Source organism: Meriones unguiculatus, chromosome X, assembly GCF_030254825.1.
Source record: "Meriones unguiculatus strain TT.TT164.6M chromosome X, Bangor_MerUng_6.1, whole genome shotgun sequence".
In the NCBI taxonomy this organism is placed as follows: Eukaryota; Metazoa; Chordata; class Mammalia; order Rodentia; family Muridae; genus Meriones; species Meriones unguiculatus.
The window spans coordinates 82,554,892-82,578,310 of record NC_083369.1 but is presented as its reverse complement, the minus strand read 5'-3'; the positions used below and the strand labels follow the sequence as shown (position 1 = coordinate 82,578,310).

At 37.7% G+C, this 23,419-nt stretch overlaps 1 protein-coding gene across 1 annotated transcript in view; it reads left to right on the top strand.

Annotated features, from left to right (window-relative positions):
* Tenm1 (teneurin transmembrane protein 1) overlaps positions 1-23,419 on the top strand; it is a 1,125,448-nt gene that overhangs the window by 922,264 nt on the left and 179,765 nt on the right. Inside the window, exon 16 of the mRNA XM_060375702.1 lies at positions 15,221-15,437. Coding sequence (XP_060231685.1) covers positions 15,221-15,437 — 217 coding nt within the window. The remainder of the gene's footprint in view (positions 1-15,220; positions 15,438-23,419) is intronic.

The window sequence follows — 23,419 nt, the reverse complement described above, 5'->3', positions numbered from 1 at the left end:
ATTTGTAGAAAAGTACTATGTCTGGACAATACCCCCAAATGTTTTGCGTTTATTATATCTAATTTAATTGTAACACATAAATAGATACAGATATTATGTCTCAAAAACTAATAAAACATCATGTTTAGTTTTTAAATACAAAAATTTATTAGAAATTGTCTTGTACCCTCTAAATGTCATTAAGTGTTACTAAGAAGTAGAGACACGAGAAAGAGAGCTCTAAATAATCAAGAACAAAAAAGTTTCATTTTGTGTATACTACAAAATAATTAGCATCTGATGATGCTAGTGTGATAATTTAGCAGGACATAACTTTTTAAACTTTCTGCACAAGAAAACAGGAAATCAACAACAAAATCCCTTTCTAGTTACAGTACCTTAGGTAAAAGTGAAGTAGATTATTAAATGTGGGGGCCTACTTTTTGTATTTGTGAGACAATTACATTCGTTATAATTCCTATTCAAATGAAGAGCTTAAATCCATAAGAAATCAGTTAGGTATTAGGTATTCACATGGTTGTAACATTTTCTTTTTTGAATTGGGAAGATGGTTCAGTTGACAGGACCCTCCTCCCAGCATGCAAAGGTATGGAAGCCCTGGAGCAGTCTCCTTAGCTAAACTAGCCTGCACTGCTAAGCACTGGGTTGGGTGAGAGACTCTGCCTCAAGAAATAAAATGGATAATAATCAAGTCAGCTTCAGTCCTCCACACATGTGCATAAACACACACATGCTCATTCATACACATATATGTGCCACCCATATGTTACAACATGTATAAACACGCATGCACACCATACACACAAAAACACATGCTAAAGAAGATTTTTTCCTTTTATGTTATGAATAGGAAAACTAAAATAGAATTGATAACAAGCAATAAGTGCATAGAATACGGTTACATATATTAAATGAGATAATTTAAGTCACCATGTGAAATGTAATGGAGGACATGACACAGACACACAGAGAGAGAGAGAGAGAGACAGAGACAGAGACAGAGAATGGGAGAACATACCACTTCTTTTTTTTAATTTTTTATTTAACTTTTATTAATTACACTTTATTCCTTTTGTATCCCCCCATAAGCCCCTTCCTCCTCCCCTCCCGGTCCCACCCTCCCCCCCCTTTCTGCATGCATGCCTCTCCCCAAGTCCACTGATAGGGGAGGTACTCCTCTCCTTTCTAAAAATATTATTTCCTACCTATATAAATTGAGATTGTTTTCAACTTATTGATATATAGATCAACTGTCTCACTGAATTTTGGGTCTCTAAGATTCACCTTTGCTTCCTTTGTCTTTGTCTTCATTATATACATGTTTTCTGATATGCCATCTCTTCATATTTTTTAAGTCTTGACTCAGCCACATATTCCATGAAATCTCTAAATTCCGCCTTCTCAGTTTCTCCTTTTGTTTATAATAAACACCATAAAAAACACACTTAATTATATATCTTTCTGTTTTCTTCATACATATCAGAGACCATACATATATTTGTCAAATATAATTAATAATAGTATTTAACTTGTATGCAGAATTTACTATGAGGCAAGCACTGGGATAAGAATCTTATATGAGATATATAGTTTAACCTCTTTGGTGTAGGAAACTCAACTGATGATATTTAAAAATTATAAAAGTAAGCACATAAAAGTAAATTAAATTTATAAATATTATATAACAAGGAACTGAGAGGTATGAGTGTAAACCTTGTGATCCACCTCATTGGTGAAACTGATAGAGATTTCTTATCTGATGTATTGATTGAAAGGTTATATTATCAAAATATATTAACAACCTATGCATTTATAATTTCTGCTCCAATTAATGTCAAGTCAAAATAAGTATCCTGACTTTGTCAAGTAATAAAAATAATGGAATATTTAATTATCAAGCATCTTTATGGCTTCATGGTCACATCAAGGCAGCCAAAAATGTTTAATGAATGTATCAATTAAACATGAATGAATTATTGGATTATGAATTCTCAATATCTATGGAATTTGTGGGTACAAAAAACAGAAGATTTTATTGACTATGCATTGACCTTTGAAGATTGCTTAAAACTCTATATCTATAGGCAAATTGAAAATCCAAACCTTAAAAAATGGGAAACAGAGCTAAACAGAGAATTCTCCACAGAGGAATATGGATTGGCAGAGAAACACTAAAAGAAATGCTCAGCCTTATTAGCCATTAGGGAAATGCAAATCAAAATGACCCTGAGATTTCACCTTACACCCATCAGAATGGCCAAGATGAAAAACTCAAGTAACAACACATGCTGGAGAGGTTGTGGAGAAAGGGGAACCCTCTTTCACTGCTGGTGGCAATGTAAACTGGTACAACCACTTTGGAAGTCTATCTGGCGCTTTCTCAGACAATTAGGAATAGTGCTTCCTCAAGACCCAGCTATACCACTGCTAGGTATATACCCAAAATTTGCTCAAGTACACAAAAGGGATACTTGCTCAACCATGTTTATAGCAGCTTTATTTGTAATAGCCAGAAACTGGAAACAACCCACATGTCCATCAACGGAGGAATGGATACAGAAATTATGCTATTTTTACACAATAGAATACTACTCAGAAATCAAAAAGGAGGAAATCATGAAATTTGCAGGCAAATGGTGGCATCTAGAAAAGATCATTCTGAGTTGAAATATCCCAGAAGGAGAAAGACAAACACGATATATACTCGCTTATATAGACCTATAAGATATGATAAACATAATGAAATCTATACACCTAAAAAAGGTAATCAAGAGAGTGGACACGGGGTAAGATGATCAATCCTCATTTAGAAAGACAGATGAGATGTGCATTGAACGTATGACAGGAGTCTTCCGCAGAAGGCATCTGAAAGACTCTACTTAGCAGTGTTTCAAAGCAGATATTGAGACTCATAACCAAACCTTCAGCAGAGTACAGGGAATCATATGAAAGAAGGGGAGTTAGTATGATGTGGAAAGGATCGGAGCTCCACAAGGACCAAATATATCTGGGCACAGGGTCTTTTCTGAGACTGACACTCAACCAAGGACCAGGTATGGATATAACCTAGAACCTCTGCTCAGATGTAGCCCGTGGTAGTTCAGTGACCAATTGGTTTCCCATAGTGAGGGGAACAAGAATCATTTCTAACAGGAACTCAATGGCTGGTTCTTTGAGCTCCCCACACCCCAAGGGAGGAGCAATCCTGTTAGGCCACAGAGGAGGACCTTGCAGCCAGTCCTGAAGATACCTGATAAAACAAGGTCAGATGAATGGGGAGGAGGACCCCCGTATCAGTGGACTTGGAAAGGGGCAGGGTGGAGATGAGGGAGGAAGGGTGGGATTGGGAGGGAATGAGGGAGCGGGATACAGCTGGGATACAGAGTTAATAAAATGTAACTAATAAGAAAAGAATAAAAATAAAACATAATAAAAAAAGAAAATCGAAAGTTTGATAAGGGTTCTGCATAGATTATGATTGTCTCTTTAGGGAGTAGGGTTAGAAACCTCTGTGAGAGTTTCAATTATCATTTTTCCTATAGTGGTACTAAGATGATTTTGATGACAAATATAGATTGATCTTTACTTTAAGATACAAAATTAGATGGAATAACTAATAAAAGTCCCATGACTAGGATTTTAGACCAATAATTCCAGTTCTACAATGTTTATATACTAATCCAAAGAATACATTAAATGTCTTTCATTTGGTGATCTCAGTTTTCAAGATTCTCAAAATGACAGAGGATATTTAGCTGACTGTGACTAATTATGAGAATCTTGGTCTGTATATGTATATGTCTTTTAATTAAATCAAAAAATTCAATTGAACCTTCTTGAAAAAAGTAAGACTAATTTTTAAAATACAATTCTTTTTAATTAATTAATTATAATTTATTCACTTTGTATCCCTTCTGTGACTGCCTCCCTTGTCTCCTCCCATTCCCAGTTTCCATCCGTGTCCCTTCCCCCCCCCGAAGCCCCTCCGCTATTCCACTGATAGGGGAGGACCTCCTCCCCTTCTATCTGATGCTAGCCTTTCAGGTCTCATCAAATTTAGCTTCATCATGTCCCTCTTTAGCCTGGCAAGGCTGCACTCCCAGGGGGAGTTGATAAAAGAGCCAGCTAATGAATTCATGTCAGAGACAGCCCTTGTCCCCAATACTAGGGAACCTACTTGTTAACTGAGCAAAAGGTCTAGGTCCACTCCATGCATGGTTCTTGGTTGGAGTATCAGTCTCTGCAGGGACCACTGGGCCCAGGTGTTTGGCTCTGTTGTTCTCTTTGTGCAGTTCCTGTCGCCTCCATGTCTTTCTATATCCCTCTTCTTCCATAAGGTTTCTTGCACTCTGCCTAAATTTTGGCAATGAATCTCAGTATCTCCTCCAATACCCTGATGGGTAGAGTCTTTCAGATGCCCCCTTTGGAAGGCTTTAGTCCTATTTCATGTCTTCTGCTACTTCTGATATCTATCCTGTTTGCCCTTCTGAGTGAGGTTTTAGCCTCTTCCCTAGGGTCCTCCTTATTGTTTAGGTTCTTTATGACTATAGATTTTAGAATGGTTATCCTATATTGTATGTCTAATATCCACTTATAAATGAGTTTATACCCTGTGTGTCTTTCTGCTTCTGGGATACCTCATTCAGGATGATCTGTTCTAATTCCCAACATTTGCCCGCAAATTTTCACGATTTCCTTGTTTTTAATTGCTGAGTAGTATTCCATTGTATAAATGGACCACAATTTCTGTATCCATTCCTTGATTGAGGGACATTTGGGTTGTTTCCAGATTCTAAGTATTATGAATAATGCTGCTATGAACATAGATGAGCAAATGTCCTTGTTGTATGGTGGAGCATCTTTTCAGAAATATGCCTCAGAGTAGTATAGCTGGATCTTGAGGTAGCACTATTCCTAATTTTCTGAGAAAGCACCATATTGATTTCTAAAGTGCTTTCACAAGTGTACACTCCCACCAGCAATGGAGGATGATTCCCCTTTTTCCATATCCTCTCCAGCATGTATTCTCACTTGAGTTTTTTATCTTAGCCATTCTGATGGGGGTAAGGTGAAATATCAGGGTTGTTTTAATTTGCAATGTTGATCGTTTCTTTAAGTGTTTCTCTGCAATTTGATATTCCTCTATTCAGAATTCTATGTTTAGCTCTGTACCCCAATTTTTAATTGGATTACTTGGTTTGCTGGTGTTTAACTTCTTAAGTTCTTTCTATATTCTGGATATTAGCCCTCTCTTGATGAAGATCTTTTTGCAGTCTGTAGGCTGTCATTTTGTTTTATTGGCTGTGTCCTTTGCTCTACAGAAGCTTTTCAGTTTCAAGAGATCCCATTTATTGATTGTTGATCTTAGAGCCTGTGCTGTTGGTGTTCTGTTCAAGAAGTTGTCTCCTGTGGCAACAAACTCAAGGCTCTTCCCCAATTTTTCTTCTAACAGGGTTAGTGTGTCTGGCTTCATGTTGAGGTCTTTGATCTACTTTGATTTTAGGTTTGTGCTGGGTAATCATTATGGATCTGTTTGCATTTTTTCTACATGTAGACATCCAGTTAGACCAGCACCATTTGTAGAAGATTCTATCTTTTTTCCATTGTATGATTTTGGCTTCTTTGTCAAAAATCAATTATCAGGAGGTGTGTGGGTTTATTTCCGGGTCTTCCATTAAATTCCATTGATGCACCAGTCTGTTTCTATGCCAGTTCCATGCAGTTTTTATTACTCTTGCTCTATAGTATAGCTTTAGATCAGGGATGCAGCTACCTCCAGAAGATGTGTTATTGTACAATCCTGTACAAGCAATTCTGGGTTTCTTGTTTTTCCATATGAAACTGAGAATTGTTCTTTCAAGTTTTGTAAAGAATTGTGTTGGTATTTTGATGGTAATTGCATTGAATCTGTAGATTGCTTTTGGTAGGATGGCCATTTTCATTATGTTAATCTTACTGATCCATGAACATTGGAGATCTTTCTATCTTTTAATATTTTCTTCAATTTCTTTCTTCAGAGACTTGAAGGTTTTTTGTTTTGTTTTGTTTTTACAGGTCTTTTACATGCTTGGTTAGAGTTTCACCAAAGTACTTTATCTTATTTGCAGCTATTTTAAAGGGTGTTGTTTCTTTAATTTTTTTTCTCAACCCTTTTGTCTTTTGTATATAGGAGGACTACTGATTTTTTTTTAGTTAATTTTGTATCCAGCCATTTTGCTGAAGGTGCTTATCAGCTGAAGGAGTTCTCCCGTAGAAATGTTTTGGCTCATTCATATATAATATCAGATCATCTGCCAATAGTGATATTTTGACTTTTTTTTCAACTGTGTATTCTCTTGTTCTCCTTTATGATTCTCTTTTAAATTGATTGATTATATATTACCATTTATTCACTTTGTACCCTGGCCCCTCTCCCTCCCTCTTTTCTCTCTATCCCTCTCCCCTAGTCCATTGATAGGGGAGGTCCTCCTCCCTTACTATCTGACCCTAGATTATCAGGTCTCATCAAAGCTAGCTGCATCCTCTTTATGGCCCCGTCCAGCGGGGCTTCAACAGGGTTCCTAAGGGAAGAGAGTGCAAGGAATTGGGGGGGGGGAACAAGAAGCACAAGGAAGGAAGCCAAGTCTGTTTGTCTGATCAAGGCTTCCGTTTATTACATATTTTTACCCAACTTATATAGGGAGAAGGCAGGAAAAGAGGGAAGGTAATTAGCTGCTGCAGGAGACAGGAAGAGTGCTTTCATGGCTTAACTATTGTACCTGCAAGATACCATAAGGATGTTCTCTTAAGATATCTTACGGATGCTCTAACAAAGGATGTCCTCACAATCTATCACCCATGATTTAGGGTCTAGATAACTCTTTCACTACATAGCTTTAGGTCTCCACTAAATGACCTTTGCTCTCTACTTGGCTTTGGCTTCAGTAACTACCTTTGTCTCCACTAGATAGCTTTGACTTTGGCTTCCATAGATAGCCTTGGCTCACTAATTGACTTTGGCTTCCGTAGATACCTTTGTCTTCACTAGATAGCTTTGGCTTTGGCTTCCGTAGATAGCTTTGGCTCCAGGCACCTCTTCCTTGTGGCCTGACAAGGCTGCCCCCTCCACAGGGGAAGGTAATCTAAGATCCAGCAGCTGAGTCCATGTCACTGAGTCCAAGTGACAACACATCCTGGAGAGGGTGTGGTGAAAGAGGAACCCCCCCTCAACTGCTGGTGGGGATAAAACTTGTACAACCACTTTAGAAATCAATCTTGCACTTTCTCTGAAAATTAGTAATAGTGCTACCTCAAAATCTAGCTATACCACTCCTGGGAATATATCTGAAAGATGCTCAGCCATTGAACAAGGACATTTGCCCAACTTTGTTCATAGCAGCTTTATTCATAATAAGCAGAATTATTGATTCTTTGTATTGTTGTATTTGCTTCTAAGTTTGATTGATTTTTGTTTGGTTAGTTGGTTGGTTTTTTATTTTTTATACATGTATTTTAATTTTATTAGCATTTATTAATTGTACAAAATAATGGGTTTTATTATGTTTATGTACACTTATAAGATGCTTTGATCATTTCTTTTTTATATTTTTATATTTATTTTTTATATTTTTATTTTTTATATTAATTGCAGTTTATTCACTTTGTATCCCAGCTGTATCCCTCTCCCTCATTCCCTCCCAATCCCACCCTTCCTCCATCATCTCCTCCCATGCCTCTCTTCAATTCCACTGAGGTCCTCTTCCCCTTCCATCTGACCCTAGCTTTGCTCTATCTGCATGTATTCCTGCACACCAGAAGAGGGCAATAGAGTATATAGGTGGTTATGAGCCATGATATTGTTGCTGGGATTTGAACGCTGGACCTCTGAAAGAACAAACAGTGCTCCTAACCAATGAGCCCTCTCTCCAACCCCTACTCCTATTTGTTGATTTCAGCCCTGAGATTGATTACTTACTACTGTCTACTCCTTTTGGGTGTGCTTGCTTCTTTTTGTTCTAGAGCTTTCAGGTGTGCTGTTAAGTTGCTAGTAGGAGATTTCTATATTTTTTTATGAAGACACTTATTGCTATGAACTTTTCTCTTAGCACTGCTTTCATTGCATCCCATAATGCTGGATATGTTATGCATTAATTTTCATTGAATTCTAGAAAGTCTTTAATTTCTTTATTTCTTCCTTCATCCTCCAGTGGTCATTAAGTAGGGAGTGGTTTAGTTTCCATGGGTTTGTAGTGTGTGTGTGTGTGTGTGTGTGTGTGTGTGTGTGTGTGTGTGCTGTTTCTGTTGTTGTTGGAGTCCAGCTTCAATCCATAATGATCTGATAAGATCAGGGGTTATTTCAATTTTCTTTATCTGTTGAGACTTGCTTTCTGTAGAAGTATATGACCAATTTTGGAGAAGGTTCTGTGAGGTGCTGAGAAGATATGTTCTTTTGTGTTTGGGTGAAATGTTCTATAAATATGTTATGTCCTTTTGATTCATAACATCTGTTAGTTTTACTATTTCTGTTTATTTTCCGTCTGAATGAACTGTCCATTGCTGAGAGTGGAGTGTTGAAGTCTCCCTCTATTAATGTGTGATTTAAGTTTTAGTAATGTTTCTTTTATGATAGTGAATGCCCTTGCATTTGGGCCAGAGATATTCAGAATTGAGACAACACCTTGTTGGGTTTTACTTTTGATGAGTATGAAATATTCTTCACCATCATTAATTTTGGTTGTAAGTCTATCTTATTAGATGTTAGAATGGCTACTCCAGCTTGCTTCTTGGGTCCACCTGTTTGGAAATCTCCTTCCAGCCCTTTACTCTAAGGTAATGTCTATCTTTTTTGCCAAGATATATTTCATGTATGCAGTAGATCCTGTTTTGCATCCATTCTGTTAGCCTGTGTCTTTTTACTAAGGAATTAATTCCATTGATGTTGAGTGATACTAATGATCAATGATTGTTAATTTCTGTTATTTTGATAATAATGGTGATAGTGGTTGTTTCTCTCTCTCCTCCTCTCCCTCTCTCTCTCTCTCTCTCTCTCTCTCTCTCTCTCTCTCTCTCTCTCTCTCTCTGTGTGTGTGTGTGTGTGTGCTTTCCTTCTTTGGGTTTTACTAGTGTCAATTATTTCCTTTGTTTTCTTCTGTGTTGTTAACCTCTTTCTAGCATCTTCTGTAGGGCTGGATTTATGGATAGACATTGCAAAAATTGAGTTTTGTCATGGAATTTTTTTCTCCCTCTATAGTGATTAAATATTTTGGTGGGTAAAGAAGTCTGGGCTGGCATCTGTGGTCTCTTAGAGACTGCAAGACATCTGCTCAGGCCACTCTTGCTTTTAGAGCCTCTGTTGCATTTATGTCAGAGACTGTCTCTTCTCCTCTTACTAGGGATTACCACATGGAGACTGAGCTGTTTAGGGGCTATATCTGGGAAGGGAGTCAATGTCCTCTCTGTGCATGGTTTTGGTTGATGCATCAGTCTCTGTAGTTCCCCTGAGCCCAGGGTTTTTGGCCTTTTAGGTCTTCTTGTTGGGCTCCTGTCCTCTCCAGGAACTTCTATTTTCCCCTTCTTCGATAAGACCTTCTATGCACTGTCCAAAATGTGGAATCTGCTTCAGTCTGCATCTGCTTCAGTCTGCATCTGCTTCAGTCACCTGATGGGTGACATTTGGTTGGTTCCTGTCCTTTTCTCTCTCTTCTACAACTTCTGGTGTCTATCTTGTTTTCCCTTCTGAATAAGAATTAAGCATCTTCCCTAGGCTCCTCCTTCTTTATTAGCTTCTTTAGGACTATAGATTTAATATGTTTAGCCTATATTATATGACTAATATCCACTTATGAGTGAGTATATACCAGGCGTGTCTTTCTGCTTCTGGGTTACCTCACTCAGGATAATCTTTTCTAGTTCCATCCATTTGCCTGCAAATTTCATGGTTTCCCTATTTTTTATTGCTAAGTAGTATTCCATTGTATAAATGTACCACAATTTCTGTATCCATTCCTCAATTGAGGGATATCTGGGTTGTTTCCAGATTCTGGGTATAATGAATGCAATGAACATGATGAACAAATGTCCTTGTTGTATACTTGAGCATATTTTGGATATATGCCTAGGAGTGGTATAGCTGGGTTTTGAGATAGCACTTGGTTGAAAAGTCGGGTGTAATTCTGATAGGTCTGCCTTTACATGTTACATGGCATTTTTATTTTACAGCTTTTAATATCCTTACTTTGCTCTGTACATTTAGTGTTTTGATTAGTGGCAGGATGATTTTCTTTTCCGGTCTAATCTATTTGGTGTTCTATAAGCTTCTTGTATGTTTATATGCATCTCTTTCTTTAGGTCAGGGAAATTTCCTTCTATGATTTTGCTGAAAATATTTTCTGGAACTTTGAGCTGAAAATCTTCTCCTTCTTCTACTCCTATTATTTTTAGGTTTGGTCTTTTCATAGTAATCCAGATTCCCTGGTTGTTTTCTGTCAGGAGTGTTCTAGATTTAATATTTTCTTTGACCGACATATCAATTTCTTCTACTCCTGAAAGTCTCTCTTCCATCTCTTGTATTTTGTTGGTGATGCTTGTATTTTCAGTTCCTTTTCTCTTACTTAGGTTTTCCACCTCCAGGATTCCCTCAGTTTGTGCTTTTTTATTGCTTCTATTTACATTTTCAGGTCTTGAACAGTTTTTTTTTTTTTTCATTTCCTTCACCTGTTTCATTGTGTTTTTCTGTATTTCTTTAAGGGATTTATTCATTTCCTCTTTAAAGACCTCTGTCATCTTTTTATTTATTTATTTATTTATTTATTTAATTTATATGAGTGCTCTGTTTTTTTTTTTTTTTTCAATGCAGTTTATTCAAGAACCTTGAACAATCATCTGACCCTGGGGAAAGCCAGCTCACAGCTTAAATAGCCTCTGGGTAGCCAACCCCAGCGTGCCACGTGGGCAATGCAGATAGGTCCACATACATGGAAGTAAGCCAGATCCTCAGCCTTAGCCAAATGTGGAATTGTTCGTGACAGAGAGCACTCACCATCGGGAAGGTGGAAGGCGGAAACCAGCTCCATCTTTAAGGCACAGCATTCCGCAGCTCTCTACAGTTCCCCCTTTTTGTTTTAGACGCATCAGGCAAGAGTAGAGGTCTGATCTCTGATATTAGAAATAAATTGGGACTTTGTACTGATGTTCATTTAGGTGTCATCCACCCAAAGAGCATCAGACCCGTCCGATACCTTTTTCTCAGAGGCGGGACCTGGGGCATCAACCTGCATGCAATCAGACATGCTCTTCTCTGGGTCCAAAGCGGCTGACCCTGAGTGCAGTGCTTAGCCTCGCATCCTGAGCGTAACATTTTAGCGTTTCATGGTAGCCAACCATGCTTGGGGAGACTGTCCTGCTTCAATGGCTATAAAGGCCTGAATGGTCATGGCTGCATTACGCTGTTGTGAGACTCTAATCTTGCATATATACCACAGGCCAACCAATAACATTGGATTTAAGGTCATTTTCCTGTGCTTCAGCTGTGTTACAATATCCAGGGATTGTTATAGTAGGATAGCTGGGCATTAGGGGTACCATATTACCCTGGCTGTGGTTGATTGTGCTTTTACACTGGCCTTTAGGATCTGGATTTTGCAGTTATTGTAGTTGTAGATGCTGATTTATGAGTATATTTTTGTTGGATATTTTTTCCTTGGTTTCTGTTTCCTTTCTGTCTGCTGACCTGAGTGGCCTGGAGTTCCAGTGACTAGCTAGTCTTCAGGTCTAACAGGGTGTCTCCCCTGTCTTTGTTTGTTGTTATTCTTTTCTTGTTTGGCCTACATGGACTCTATGGTTTTGAGTGCTACCCTTTCCTGTGGGGGCCCTAGGATCAGCATGAACTGGGATACCTTGTACTGGCAGGCCTCCAGGAAAGCAAGCCAGATTGTGGGCTAGAAAATGAAGTTGAGGCGGTGGGGGCCAGTTTAAGTTTGATACGTGTGTTTTAGGGAATTATGGCAGGCAAGGGCTTGGTAGGGGTTCTTACCTGTTTGTCCCTGGTGAATGTTTGTCCCTGCCTCCAAGAGTACAGGCAGAGTTGTAGGGCAGGCAATGGAGCACAAGGTATGGAGTCCAGTTTACTACTGCTAGGTGGGCTTTCAGGCCAGTTGGCTGGTAGGTGCTTGGGCTGAGAAAGGCTTCACTGGAGTGCCTGGTTACCAGCAGGATTCTGGGAGAGCAGGCAGAGTTGTAGGGTGGGAAATGGAGCCTTGGGTATTGGGATACAGTTTATCACACTTGAAGTGCTTTAAGGAAGGTTGGCTGGCAGAGCATGATTTACAATTTTGAATTAGTTCAATATCTAGTTTCAGAATCCAATTTTGAAGATTACTATGACATTAATATTTATTTAAAATCAATTTATTTTCCATAATAAGTTGGAATCATAGGTTATAGTATGAGAACTGTCAATGGCCAAAACTATTATTAGTGCATTTTTTAATTTTCCCCTTTTTTGATTTATTTATCACAATTTATTCAGTTTGTATCCTGGCTGTGGCCTCCTCCCTTGTATCCTCCCAGTCCCACCCACCCTCCTCTTTCTTCTTCTATGCTCTTTCCCTAGTCCCCTGATAGAGGAGGTCCTTCTCCTGTTCTATCTAACCCTATCCTATCAGGTCTCCTCAGGGCTAGCTGCATCATCTTCCTCTGTGGCCTGGCAAGGCTGCACAACACTCCTTCTCCCCCACAGAGACAGGTGATTTAAGAGCCAGCCACTGAGTTCATCTCAGACACAGCCCCTGTTCCCATTACTAGGGAACCCACTTGGATATTGAGCAGCCTATGTGCTTCCTCTGAGCATTTTTAAATGTTTATGAAGAGTGACATTAGGTGCTTCTGTGTATATTGTGCCAATAGTAAAAAAAAAAAAAAATACATATATGGCTATTCAAGAAAAATGTAAGATAAATACGAGTTTGTATTTGACACTCACTTTTTTTTTTCATTGTTTTGGCTATGGAGCACCAATAGCTAGCACTAGAAAAACTCTTTTAGTTCATCTGATTTTTGCCACCATTTTTATACATTCATATACTTATTTAGCAGAAGAACAAAGACATAATGTACTAATAAAAGTCCAAGAACATCTTATCAGAAGATATAGTAATGTCATTTAAAATGCAGGGAATATCTGCTAATTTATTTTGCTAAATGATGAATGAAAAGGACCTATTTTGAAACAAAGCCACATGTAAGAGTTAGTCATAAAGAAAAAGAAATGTGTTCATGGAGAAACAACAACAACAACAAAAAAAAGTATGGGCAAAGATCAATGAAATGGGAAAAACAAGAAAAAAAAAACCAAACTCCATTTTAAATCAAAGTACTGTCTATGGTGTAGGGAATTTGAAAAGACCACATGTAGGGGGAAAAAAGTCTTCTTAGGTGCTCCAAGGCTACTTTCCAACTGCCTACTCTATTGGTGTTGTTCACTTTCATGGCCCCCAGCTGTGGTACATTCTGTAGCTCTACTGGAGCAACTAAGTGAGGGAAGGGGAGCAAGTAAAATTGCTGCCAGAAACCAGTGCCTGTAACTTTTATCATCAGTCTTAAGGAGCAACTAATCCCACTGAAAGCTAAAATTAGCATTTTTATATTTACTCCTGTTAAACAACTGAATTAGAGCCACTTGTCTGCTTTAAGCACCTTGGAAAGACTTTAAATTTTTTGCTTATTGGATATGGAGTGAAGTGTCCATATGCTCAGTTAATCACTCCAGCCACTTCTTTTTCTTTGCATAGAACTCTCTTACAGCTCTTCTCACATCATTTCACATTAAGAGTCAGCTGTTTAAACACCTATTTTATCCTACTAAATCTCAATGCCTTAGGGAAGAAGGGACTTGTTTGATTTCATCACTTTCACAAGCAACTAGCAAAGCATTTTTTACCTATTACATTCTAAATAGTTGGTCCTCCCTTCCACAGGTCTTATGTCCTGCTTCACTCATTTTCCAAAGAGTGAAACTTTTATATGACTCTTTTTTTTCCCTCATACTGTTATTCCTGTGATTCACCAGAGAAAAAACAGTTCCACGATTTGGGGTTAAATTTAAAGCAAGCTTTTTAAATATTGAATACTGACCAATAGATGGATTTGGGTCAGGACTATTTTCCAGAATTTCTCAAATGAGAATGTTCCAAAGCCACTTGTTGCAGGAGTTTAGAAGGACAAACCTATACACCACTGTACTTTCCCATGAGGCTTTGTTATTTTCCAAGAACTACAACTCACAGCATTTCAGAAAGTTACCTAGCTCTTGGGCAGGTGGGGTTTACAGGTTAATTTTGTGTATTACAACACAACAGTGGATTGAGGAACCCAGTACAAATGGTGAGGGCCCCAAAAATGAAAGAAAGTAACTCTACTATGATAGATACGAGGCTTAGGAATGACTTCAGAGATTCTCATTGCTTGTATAAATTCCTAAAATAAAATAAAAGAACCATCTGTTATTAAGCATGTAAAATTTTGAAAGAAAGAAAATTCTGATTCAGTGGGTAGAATTCAGGTGTATGAGTATTTAATAAGCTCCATAGTTAATTGGCTGCACATTTGAAAATCACTGTCCTATATCTTTTTTCACCATGAAAATCTCAACCTCTATTTTGATAATTTTCTGTAGACAACCATATTAAGAGGATTTTTAAGTGAAAATGAAATCAGGTTGTCAAGTACTAGTTAATTGTATATTCACAGTAGATGGACTAGGGGTAAGAACATTTAAAAGGACAAAACTATAGTTACAATTATGATTCAATGTTCTCAATGAAGTTATAAAGATATATATCTGTCTATCTCATTATATATATATGTCATTATAGATATAATATATATATATATCTTGAAATAATACATCTATATATATCATTATATATATAATGATACATTATATATACTGTATATATAATACTTTGACCAAAAGCTACATTGTATCTATATAAACTATAATCTCCAGTTAACAAACACTAGAGAATTCCAAGCAGAGAGGTAAACTAAAGAGTTTAAATGTCTCTGAGGTCACCTATAAACTCAGTGAGTAACAATTCCTGAGAAATGTGTAAATATAACAGGCTCTAATCTGAAAATACAATTAGTTAACTCTAGATTTACTCTCTTTTTCCATTTTGCATATGTTTGACCATATGTTTTCTCTTGAAGATAAATATCACTGTTAATTCTTTTTTTTTTTCAGATGGTTTAACTGATTGTGTGGATCCAGATTGTTGTCAACAGAGCAACTGTTATGTAAGCCCACTCTGTCAGGGCTCACCAGACCCTCTTGACCTCATTCAACAGAGCCAGCCCCTCTTCTCTCAGCACATTTCAAGACTCTTCTATGATCGAATCAAATTTCTTATTGGCAAGGACAGTACTCATGTCATTCCTCAAGAGATCTCATTTGACAGCAGGTATATAGAAATTTATTTTGTCCTTACTAAAAGTCCTCATGATTTTTATTCAGAGTAAAAGAAAATTGCCTTCAAAAGATCAAGTGGTTTCTCATTCCATCCAACAGTGTTGTTATCTTTTTATGACTTCTCTTGAATGCTTACACTGTTACCAATTTGTTTCTAAAAGCCAATTGGTCAAATTGTATATCATAAAGTTGTAGAAGATGTCCATATATGTATGGAAATTTTATTTAATGAAAAAATAGAAGTATAACCTGCAAACTTACTATTTAACTTCTGAATTATTTTTAAAAGAAAAAAACTTGAATTTCAAAATCTGTATTTTAGGTTCTGTTTCATGATAAACAGTCTTTACAGTTCAAAGGGTTAAGTGATTTGATATCTTTTTTTTAATAATCTTTTTAAAATTTTTGAAATATTAGTTACAGTTTATTAACTTTTTACCCCAGCTGTATCCTGCTTCCTCATTCCTTCCCAATCCCACCCTCCCTCCATCATCACCTTCATGCCCCCCCACCCTCCCTCCCTCATCTCTTCCCTGCCCCTTTCCAACTCCACTGATAGGGGAGGACCTCCTCCCCTTTCATTTGACCCTGGTTTATCAGGTATCTTCAGGACTGGCTGCAAAGTCCTCCTCTGTGGCCTACCAGGGCTGCTCCTCCCTCGGGGGGTGGGGGGAGGTCAGAGCCAGCCACTGAGAAATAGTCCCTGTTCCCCTTACTAGGATACCCACTTGGATACTAACTACCGTGGGCTACAACCAAGCCAAGATTCTAGGTTATATCCATACATGGTCCTTGGTTGGAGAAAAAGTCTTATAAAAGACCCCTGTGCCCAGAAATATTTAGTCCTTGTTGATCTCCTGTCTTCTTCAGGTCATACTAACTCCTCCTTCTTTCTTATGATTGCCTGCACTCTGCCGAAGGTTTGGTTATGAGTTTTAGTATCTGCTTTGATACACTGCTAGGTACAGTCTTTCAGAGGCCCTCTATCATAGGCTCCTGTCCTATTACTTGTTTTGTCCTACTTCCAATGTCCCATTTGTCTTTCTAAGTGAGGATTGATCATTTTACCCCAAGTTCTCTTTTTTGTTTATATTTTTAGGTGTATAGATTTCAGTATGTTTACCCTATCTTATAGGTCTATATAAGTAAGTATATACCATGTGTGTCTTTCTTCTTCTGGGATACCGCACTCAGTACGATCTTTTCTAGGTCCCACCATTTCCTGCAAATTTCATGATTTCCTTGTTTTGATATCTTAATGAAGAATTCAAGATGAGAAATATCTGTCTTCTTAGAAAGTTCAAATGCATGAATTATCTCTAAGGATCTGACAACAAAGTCCAACCCACTTTAATCAATTCACTTATTTAAAGTATAATAACAAAAATTTGGTCATTGGTTATCAACCTCTTCTTCAGTAATGACAAACTAATCATTAGCACTATGTGTAGGTAAGTCTGTATATCTAATTATTTAAGATTTCAAAATTGTCCTCCTTGGAGCTGGAGAGACAGTTCAGTGATTAGTAGCACTTGCTGCTCTTTCAGAGAGGACCCAAGTTCAGCTTCCAGAACCCACATGGTGACTCACAACTGCCTATAACTCTACTACCAAAAGATCCAATGCCCTTTTCTGATCTCTGCAGGCTCCTGCACATGCTTTGTGCACATTCATACACTTAGGAACACAGTATATACATACATGTTTTTTAAATCCCTCCTTGATTTGTTCTTTTTTTTTATTTATTTATTTTTATCAGTTACATTTTATTAACTCTGTATCCCAGCCATGTCCCGATCCCTCATTCCCTCCCAGTCCCTCCCTCCCTCCCTCATCTCCACCGTGCCCCTTTCCAAGTCCACTGATAGGGGGGACCTCCTCCCCATTCATCTGATCCTGTTTTATCAGGTATCTTCAGGACTGGCTGCAAAGCTCTCCTCTGTGGCCTAACAGGACTGCTCCTCCCTTCGGGGGTGGGGAGACCAAAGAGCCAGTCATTGAGATCCTGTTAGAAATAGTCCCTGTTCCCCTCACTTTGGGAAACCAATTGGTTACTGAGCTACCACAGGCTACTGCTGTTTTACTACTTTTCTGGACTCTTGCAAACAAAAATCTTTAACAACAACAGAAAAGGTTTCGTCTAAGAGCTTCTTTTTATGTCCCATCCCATGAAGATGTATTATTTCAAGATTTTGATACCAGTGACAATCTAAGAAAAGTACGAGTCAGTGTTAACTTGTATACAGAAGAAAGGGGAAAAATCAAGATGTACATGAAAATTTCCCTTCTCCTCCGGTGAATACTAGAACTCTTGTGAAAGAAAAAAAAAAGACCTTTTTATTTATTTTATTACTTTGTCATTCTGACATTTTGAGCTTCCAGTGTAACCTAAAACCAATGCCAATATATCACAAGAAAAGGTTGTTCTTCTAGGGACTCTAGACAAAATTTGCTTTCCACCAAGAGATTCAGTAATCCTCATTTCATAATTTTTCCCAGCTTAGTAAAAACTCCAGTCTATTTTTCAGATGGATATAACCAATATAATTATTTAGATATTGGAGATTTATTTCTGGAATACAAAGTAACAAAAAGAATTGAGGGAAGTCATTATCCCCATTTTCCTATTCAAGGCAAAGGGTACAACAACTCTATAGCTTTTTTGATACTAGGGGAGAAATCAGCCCAAAAAAAGGGGGAGAGGACACTGAGAGAAATAATAACCTTCACAACATGAGATATGCTGAATAACATGTTGAACTTAATGAGAGGAAAAAGTCAAGACCTGTTAGAGACAGCAGACAAGTCATTTTGACCCAGAGCAGGGCACTGAAGCAATAAACAGAGAAAAGTTAAAACAAACTTAAACATCCAGGTCTTTCTACCTCCCCCTCCTTTCATAAGATTCCCTGCACTCTGCCCAAAGTTTGGCTATGAGTCTCAGCCTCTGCTTTGATACCCTATTGGGTAGAGGTTTTCAGAGGCCCTCTGTGGTAGGCTCCTGTCCTGTTCCCTGTTTTCTTCCTCTCCCAATGTCCATCCTGTTTGCTTTTCTGAATGAGAGTTAAGTATCATACCCAGGGTCCTCTTTCTTGCTTAGCTTCTTGAGGTGTACAGATTTTAGTGTATTTATCCTATATGTCTAACATATGCTTATAAGTGAGGATATACCACGTGTGTCTTTCTGCTTCTAGGATACCTCACTCAGGATGATCTTTTCTAGTTCCCAACATTTGCCTACAAATTTCATGATTTCCTTGTTTTTACTTGCTGAGTAGTTATCCATTGTGTAAATGTACCACAATGTCTGCATTCATTCCTTCATTGAGGGACAATTGAGCTGTTTCCAGATTCTGGCTATTATGAATAAGGGTGCTACAAACATTTTTGAGCAAATGTCCTTGTTGTATACTTAAGCATATTTTGGATATATGCCTAGGAGTGGTATAGCTGGATCTTGAGGTAGCACTATCTCTAGTTGTCTGAGAAAGTGCCAGATTGGTTTCCAAAGTGGTTGTACAAGTTTATGTTCCCATGAGCAATGGAGGAGGATTCCCCTTTCTTCACATCCTCCTCAGCATATGTTGTTGCTTGAGTTTTTGATCTTACCCATTCTGATGGGTGAGATAAAACCTCAGGTTTGTTTATATTTGTATTTCCCTGATAACTAAGGATGCTGAGCATTTCTTTAAGTGTTTCTCTGCCATTCTATACTCCTCTACAGAAAATTCTCTGTTTACCTCTGTACCCCGTTTCTTAACTGATTACTTAGATATTCCACCAAAAGTACAGGCTCTAAGATCAACACTCAATAAATAGGACCTCATAAAACTGAAAAGCTTCTGTAAAGCAAAGGGCACTGTCATCAGAACAAAACAACCACCTACAGACTGGGAAAGAATCTTCACCAACCCTTTATCTGAGAGAGGGGTAATATCCAGAATATTAGGAACTCAAGAAGTTCAAAAGCAACAAATCAAGTAATCCAATTAAAAACTGGGGTAGAGAGCTAAAAAAAAAAATTGTTTTTCAAATGAAGGAATTAACGTGTTAAGTGACTTCAAAAAAGTCATAATGAATGTCAAAACCTGTATTTGAAATTAGTCATACTAGTACTGAGTGATTTATTTTTAAATCACTGCTCTGAGCTATGGTGGCTCACTTAGAAAACTGGAATACACGACTCTAAATTAACTCATAGCTCTTTTGCAACCTTATTGTAGACTAACTTCCCTCAGATAAATCTGATACACTTACATAACATAGTCAGCCAAATCACTTTTTTTCTTCTGCCACATAACTGAGAGGTATCTGGGTAGTCAGGTAAAAAGAATTATTGCTAATGGACTCACTTCCCCACTGGCAAAACATGACCCACACAACTGACTAGCAACCGAACATTGTGCCACAATCATACATTAGAGCTACAGTCAGCAGTATATATCTATCTAAGTTTTGCAAAGGCACACAATAATGATTATTCACCCTTGTGCATCATAAGGAGAGTAGGTTTTCCTGTACTCAATTGGCAGAACTAGCAAATAAAAGCTTGTGAGATATATACCTTCTATGCCCTATGACAGTGTAATATCTTTGAAGACTCAAGCTGCCCACAGAGAAGTTTTTAGGAAACCCAGCTCAATTACCCTTTTCTCCATAAGTACAACTGACCTTGTAGCTCAAATATCTTTTTTTTCTCTTCAATCTATTCCAAACATGACTACAAAGTAAGCCACAGAGTATAGGTTCTCTTAAATATTACTTATTACTTTTTAATAATGTAAGTAGTTGAACAGAAGCATTATTGATCTTCAGTGTCTAAGCATTTAATCACTATTAATAATGTAGGTTTTTATAAATATGTAAAAATAAGAGTACATTAAACTAAAAGACAGCAGTAACTTGCAAAGCCAGACATTTCACTCACCATCACTAATGGAGAAGTACATTTAAAAACAACATCAACCAGAGTTAGTGCAGTCACTGACAGTAGGTCTTGCCAAACTCATTTATCTATTTGGTAACTATGAAAACTTGCTACCCACATCCCTCTTTGTCAAGTCTCTATATCAGATGTTGTTCAGAATCATGACACAGATATAAAATAGCCTGACATTTATGAAATGAGAGACCAAATATAAAATTTGGAATATAAAATGCTTCCAGAAAATTCACAAAGCTGAGCACTATCAGACACACAGTTGTAGCATTGGTGGTCTGAAGCTGAAAGACAGTGATCCCTCTAGATAGGACATACGATGACTGTCTAGTTCACTACTGTTTCCCTTACATCTGAGTCACCTCCCACTTCTATGACAACATGTTTCCCTGTTGGCATTTGAGTTTTTAACATCTGATCTATGGACATTGTGTTGCTTTCCTTGAAAAGATTTTAAGACTGTGTGGCTAAGTCTGATTACTTTCTCCAATTTATCAAGTAAAATTCATCATTTTACTTGATTTCTGCCATTGATTCCTGCTAGAGAACTGGGGCGCACAGCTGCAACCTCAGACCTACAAAAGCCTGAGAACCATTAGAGCAGCCCTCAGATACTGGTCCAAGGTGTGACCAGTTATCCCTAGCTAAACTGACAAAACTGAGGGACTCCCTGATTCTTCAAGAAGGCTGCACCCAAAATATACACTGTAAGAACAGCAGCAGCAACTCACTAAATTCAGAGCAAAAATCCCAGCAGCAGGGCAGCCATCTCCAGGACTTCTCCTGATGAGAGGAGAGCCTTAATGAACACCACAGTTATCACACAGGTATGCCTGAGGAGAATCGTGAAAATTCTTGAAAACAATCACCATTCAGTTGACCATACCCAAAAAGCTGAGGAAATCTCCTTCAGAACCCTGCCAAGGGGATACTCACCCCAGGACCTAAAAGGCAGCAGAAATTAACAGACAACACCTGAGATAGCCAGATGGGTAGAGGCCAGCGTGAAAATACAACCAACAAAAGGCAAAGCAATATGGTATCCCCAGAACCAAGTTACCCATGGGCAAGTAGCCCTGAACACCCTAACATAAGTGAAATTCAAGAAGATGACCTTACATCTATGCTTATGAAGAGGTTAATGGAGGAAGCAAATGAAATGTGTAAAGAATTAGAGGAAGATATAGTAAAACAGATTATGGCCATCCGTAAAGAAACACAGGAAGATGCAGCCAAACAATTTGTAAATTTTAGAGAGGAAATGATTAAATCACTGAAAGAAATAAAAGAAACAGTGGAATGTTCAAACAAACAGGTGAAGGAATTGAAGGAAAAGCAAGAAAATACAGTCACACAGGTGAAGGAAATCAACAAAACGGTTCAAGATCTGAAGATAGAATTGGAAGAATTAAAAAAAACACAAATGGAGGTAATCATGAAGAGGGAGAACCTAGGAAAGGAAACGGAAACTATGGAGATAAGGATAACCAACAGACTACAAGAGATGGAAGAAAGAATCTCAGGTGTGTAAGATACAATGGATGAAATCGATGTATCTGTCAAAGAAAATAATAAATCAAAACAATTCCTGACACAAACCATCCAAGAAATCCAAGACAACATAAAAAGACAAACCAAAATTAATCAAAAGGAATGGAGAAGGACACTTTATACTCATCAAAGAAAATTTCATCAGGAAGACACCACAAACCTTAACATCTATGCCCCAAATACAAGGGCAACCACATTTGTAAAAGGAACATTAATAAAATTTAAACTACACATAGATCCACACACATTAATAGTAGGAGACTTCAACACCCCACTCTTAACAAAGGGTAGGTCAACAAAACAGAAATTAAACAAAGAAACAATAACTCTAACAGAGGTCATGAATCAAAAGGACCTAACAAACATATGCAGAACCTTTCACCCAAACACAAAAGATTTTATCTTCTTCTCAGCACCTCATGGAACCTTCTCCAAAATAGACCACATAGTTAGTAACAAAGCAAGCCTCAACAGATACAAGAAGATTGAAACAATCCCTTGTATCCTATCTGATAACCATGGACTAAAGCTGGACCTCAACAACAGAAATACCAAAAAGCTTACATACACATGGAAACTGAACAACTTGCTACTAAATGACAGCTGGGTCAGGGAAGAAAAAAAGAAAGAAATTAAAGTCTTCCTAGACTTCAATGAAAATGAAGGCACAACATACCCAAACTTATGGGAAACAATGAAAGTAATGCTAAGAGGAAAGTACATAGCACTAAGTGCCTTCAAGAAGAAATTTGAAACATCTCATTCAAGCAACTTGATGTCTCACCTAAAAGCCCTAAAAAAAAAAAAAAAAAAAAAAAGAACCAGACACACTAAAGAGGAGTAGATGGCTGGAAATAATCAAACTCAAACCCTTAGCCAAACTAACTAAAATCAACAAAATCAGAAATAAAACAGTGGACATAATGACAGACACTGAAGAAATCCAAACAACCATTAGGTCTTACTTCAAAAGCCTATATGCAACAAAATTTGAAAATCTAAATGAAATGGACAATTTTTTTTGATAGATTCCACTTGCCAAAGCTGAATCAAGACCAGGTAAATCAAATAGTCCTATATCCCTTAAGGAAATAGAAGCTGTCATCAAAAGTCTCCCATGAAAAAAAAAAAGCCCAAGGCCAGACATTTTCAGCTCAAAATTCTACCAGAGGTTCAAAGAAGAGCTAACAAAAATGCTCTTCAAACTATTCCACAATATAGAAACAGAAGGAACATTACCACACTCATTCTATGAAATCACAATCACCTTGGTACCTAAACCTCACGAACACCCAACAAAGAAAGAGAATTTCAGGCCAAATCTCCCTCGATTTGGTACATCGATGCAAAATTACTCAACAAAATACTTGCAAACTAAATAAAAGAACACATCAAAGATAACATCCATTACGACCAAGTAGGCTTCATCCCAGGCACGCAGGGTTGGTTCAATATACAGAAATCCATCAATGTGATCCACCATA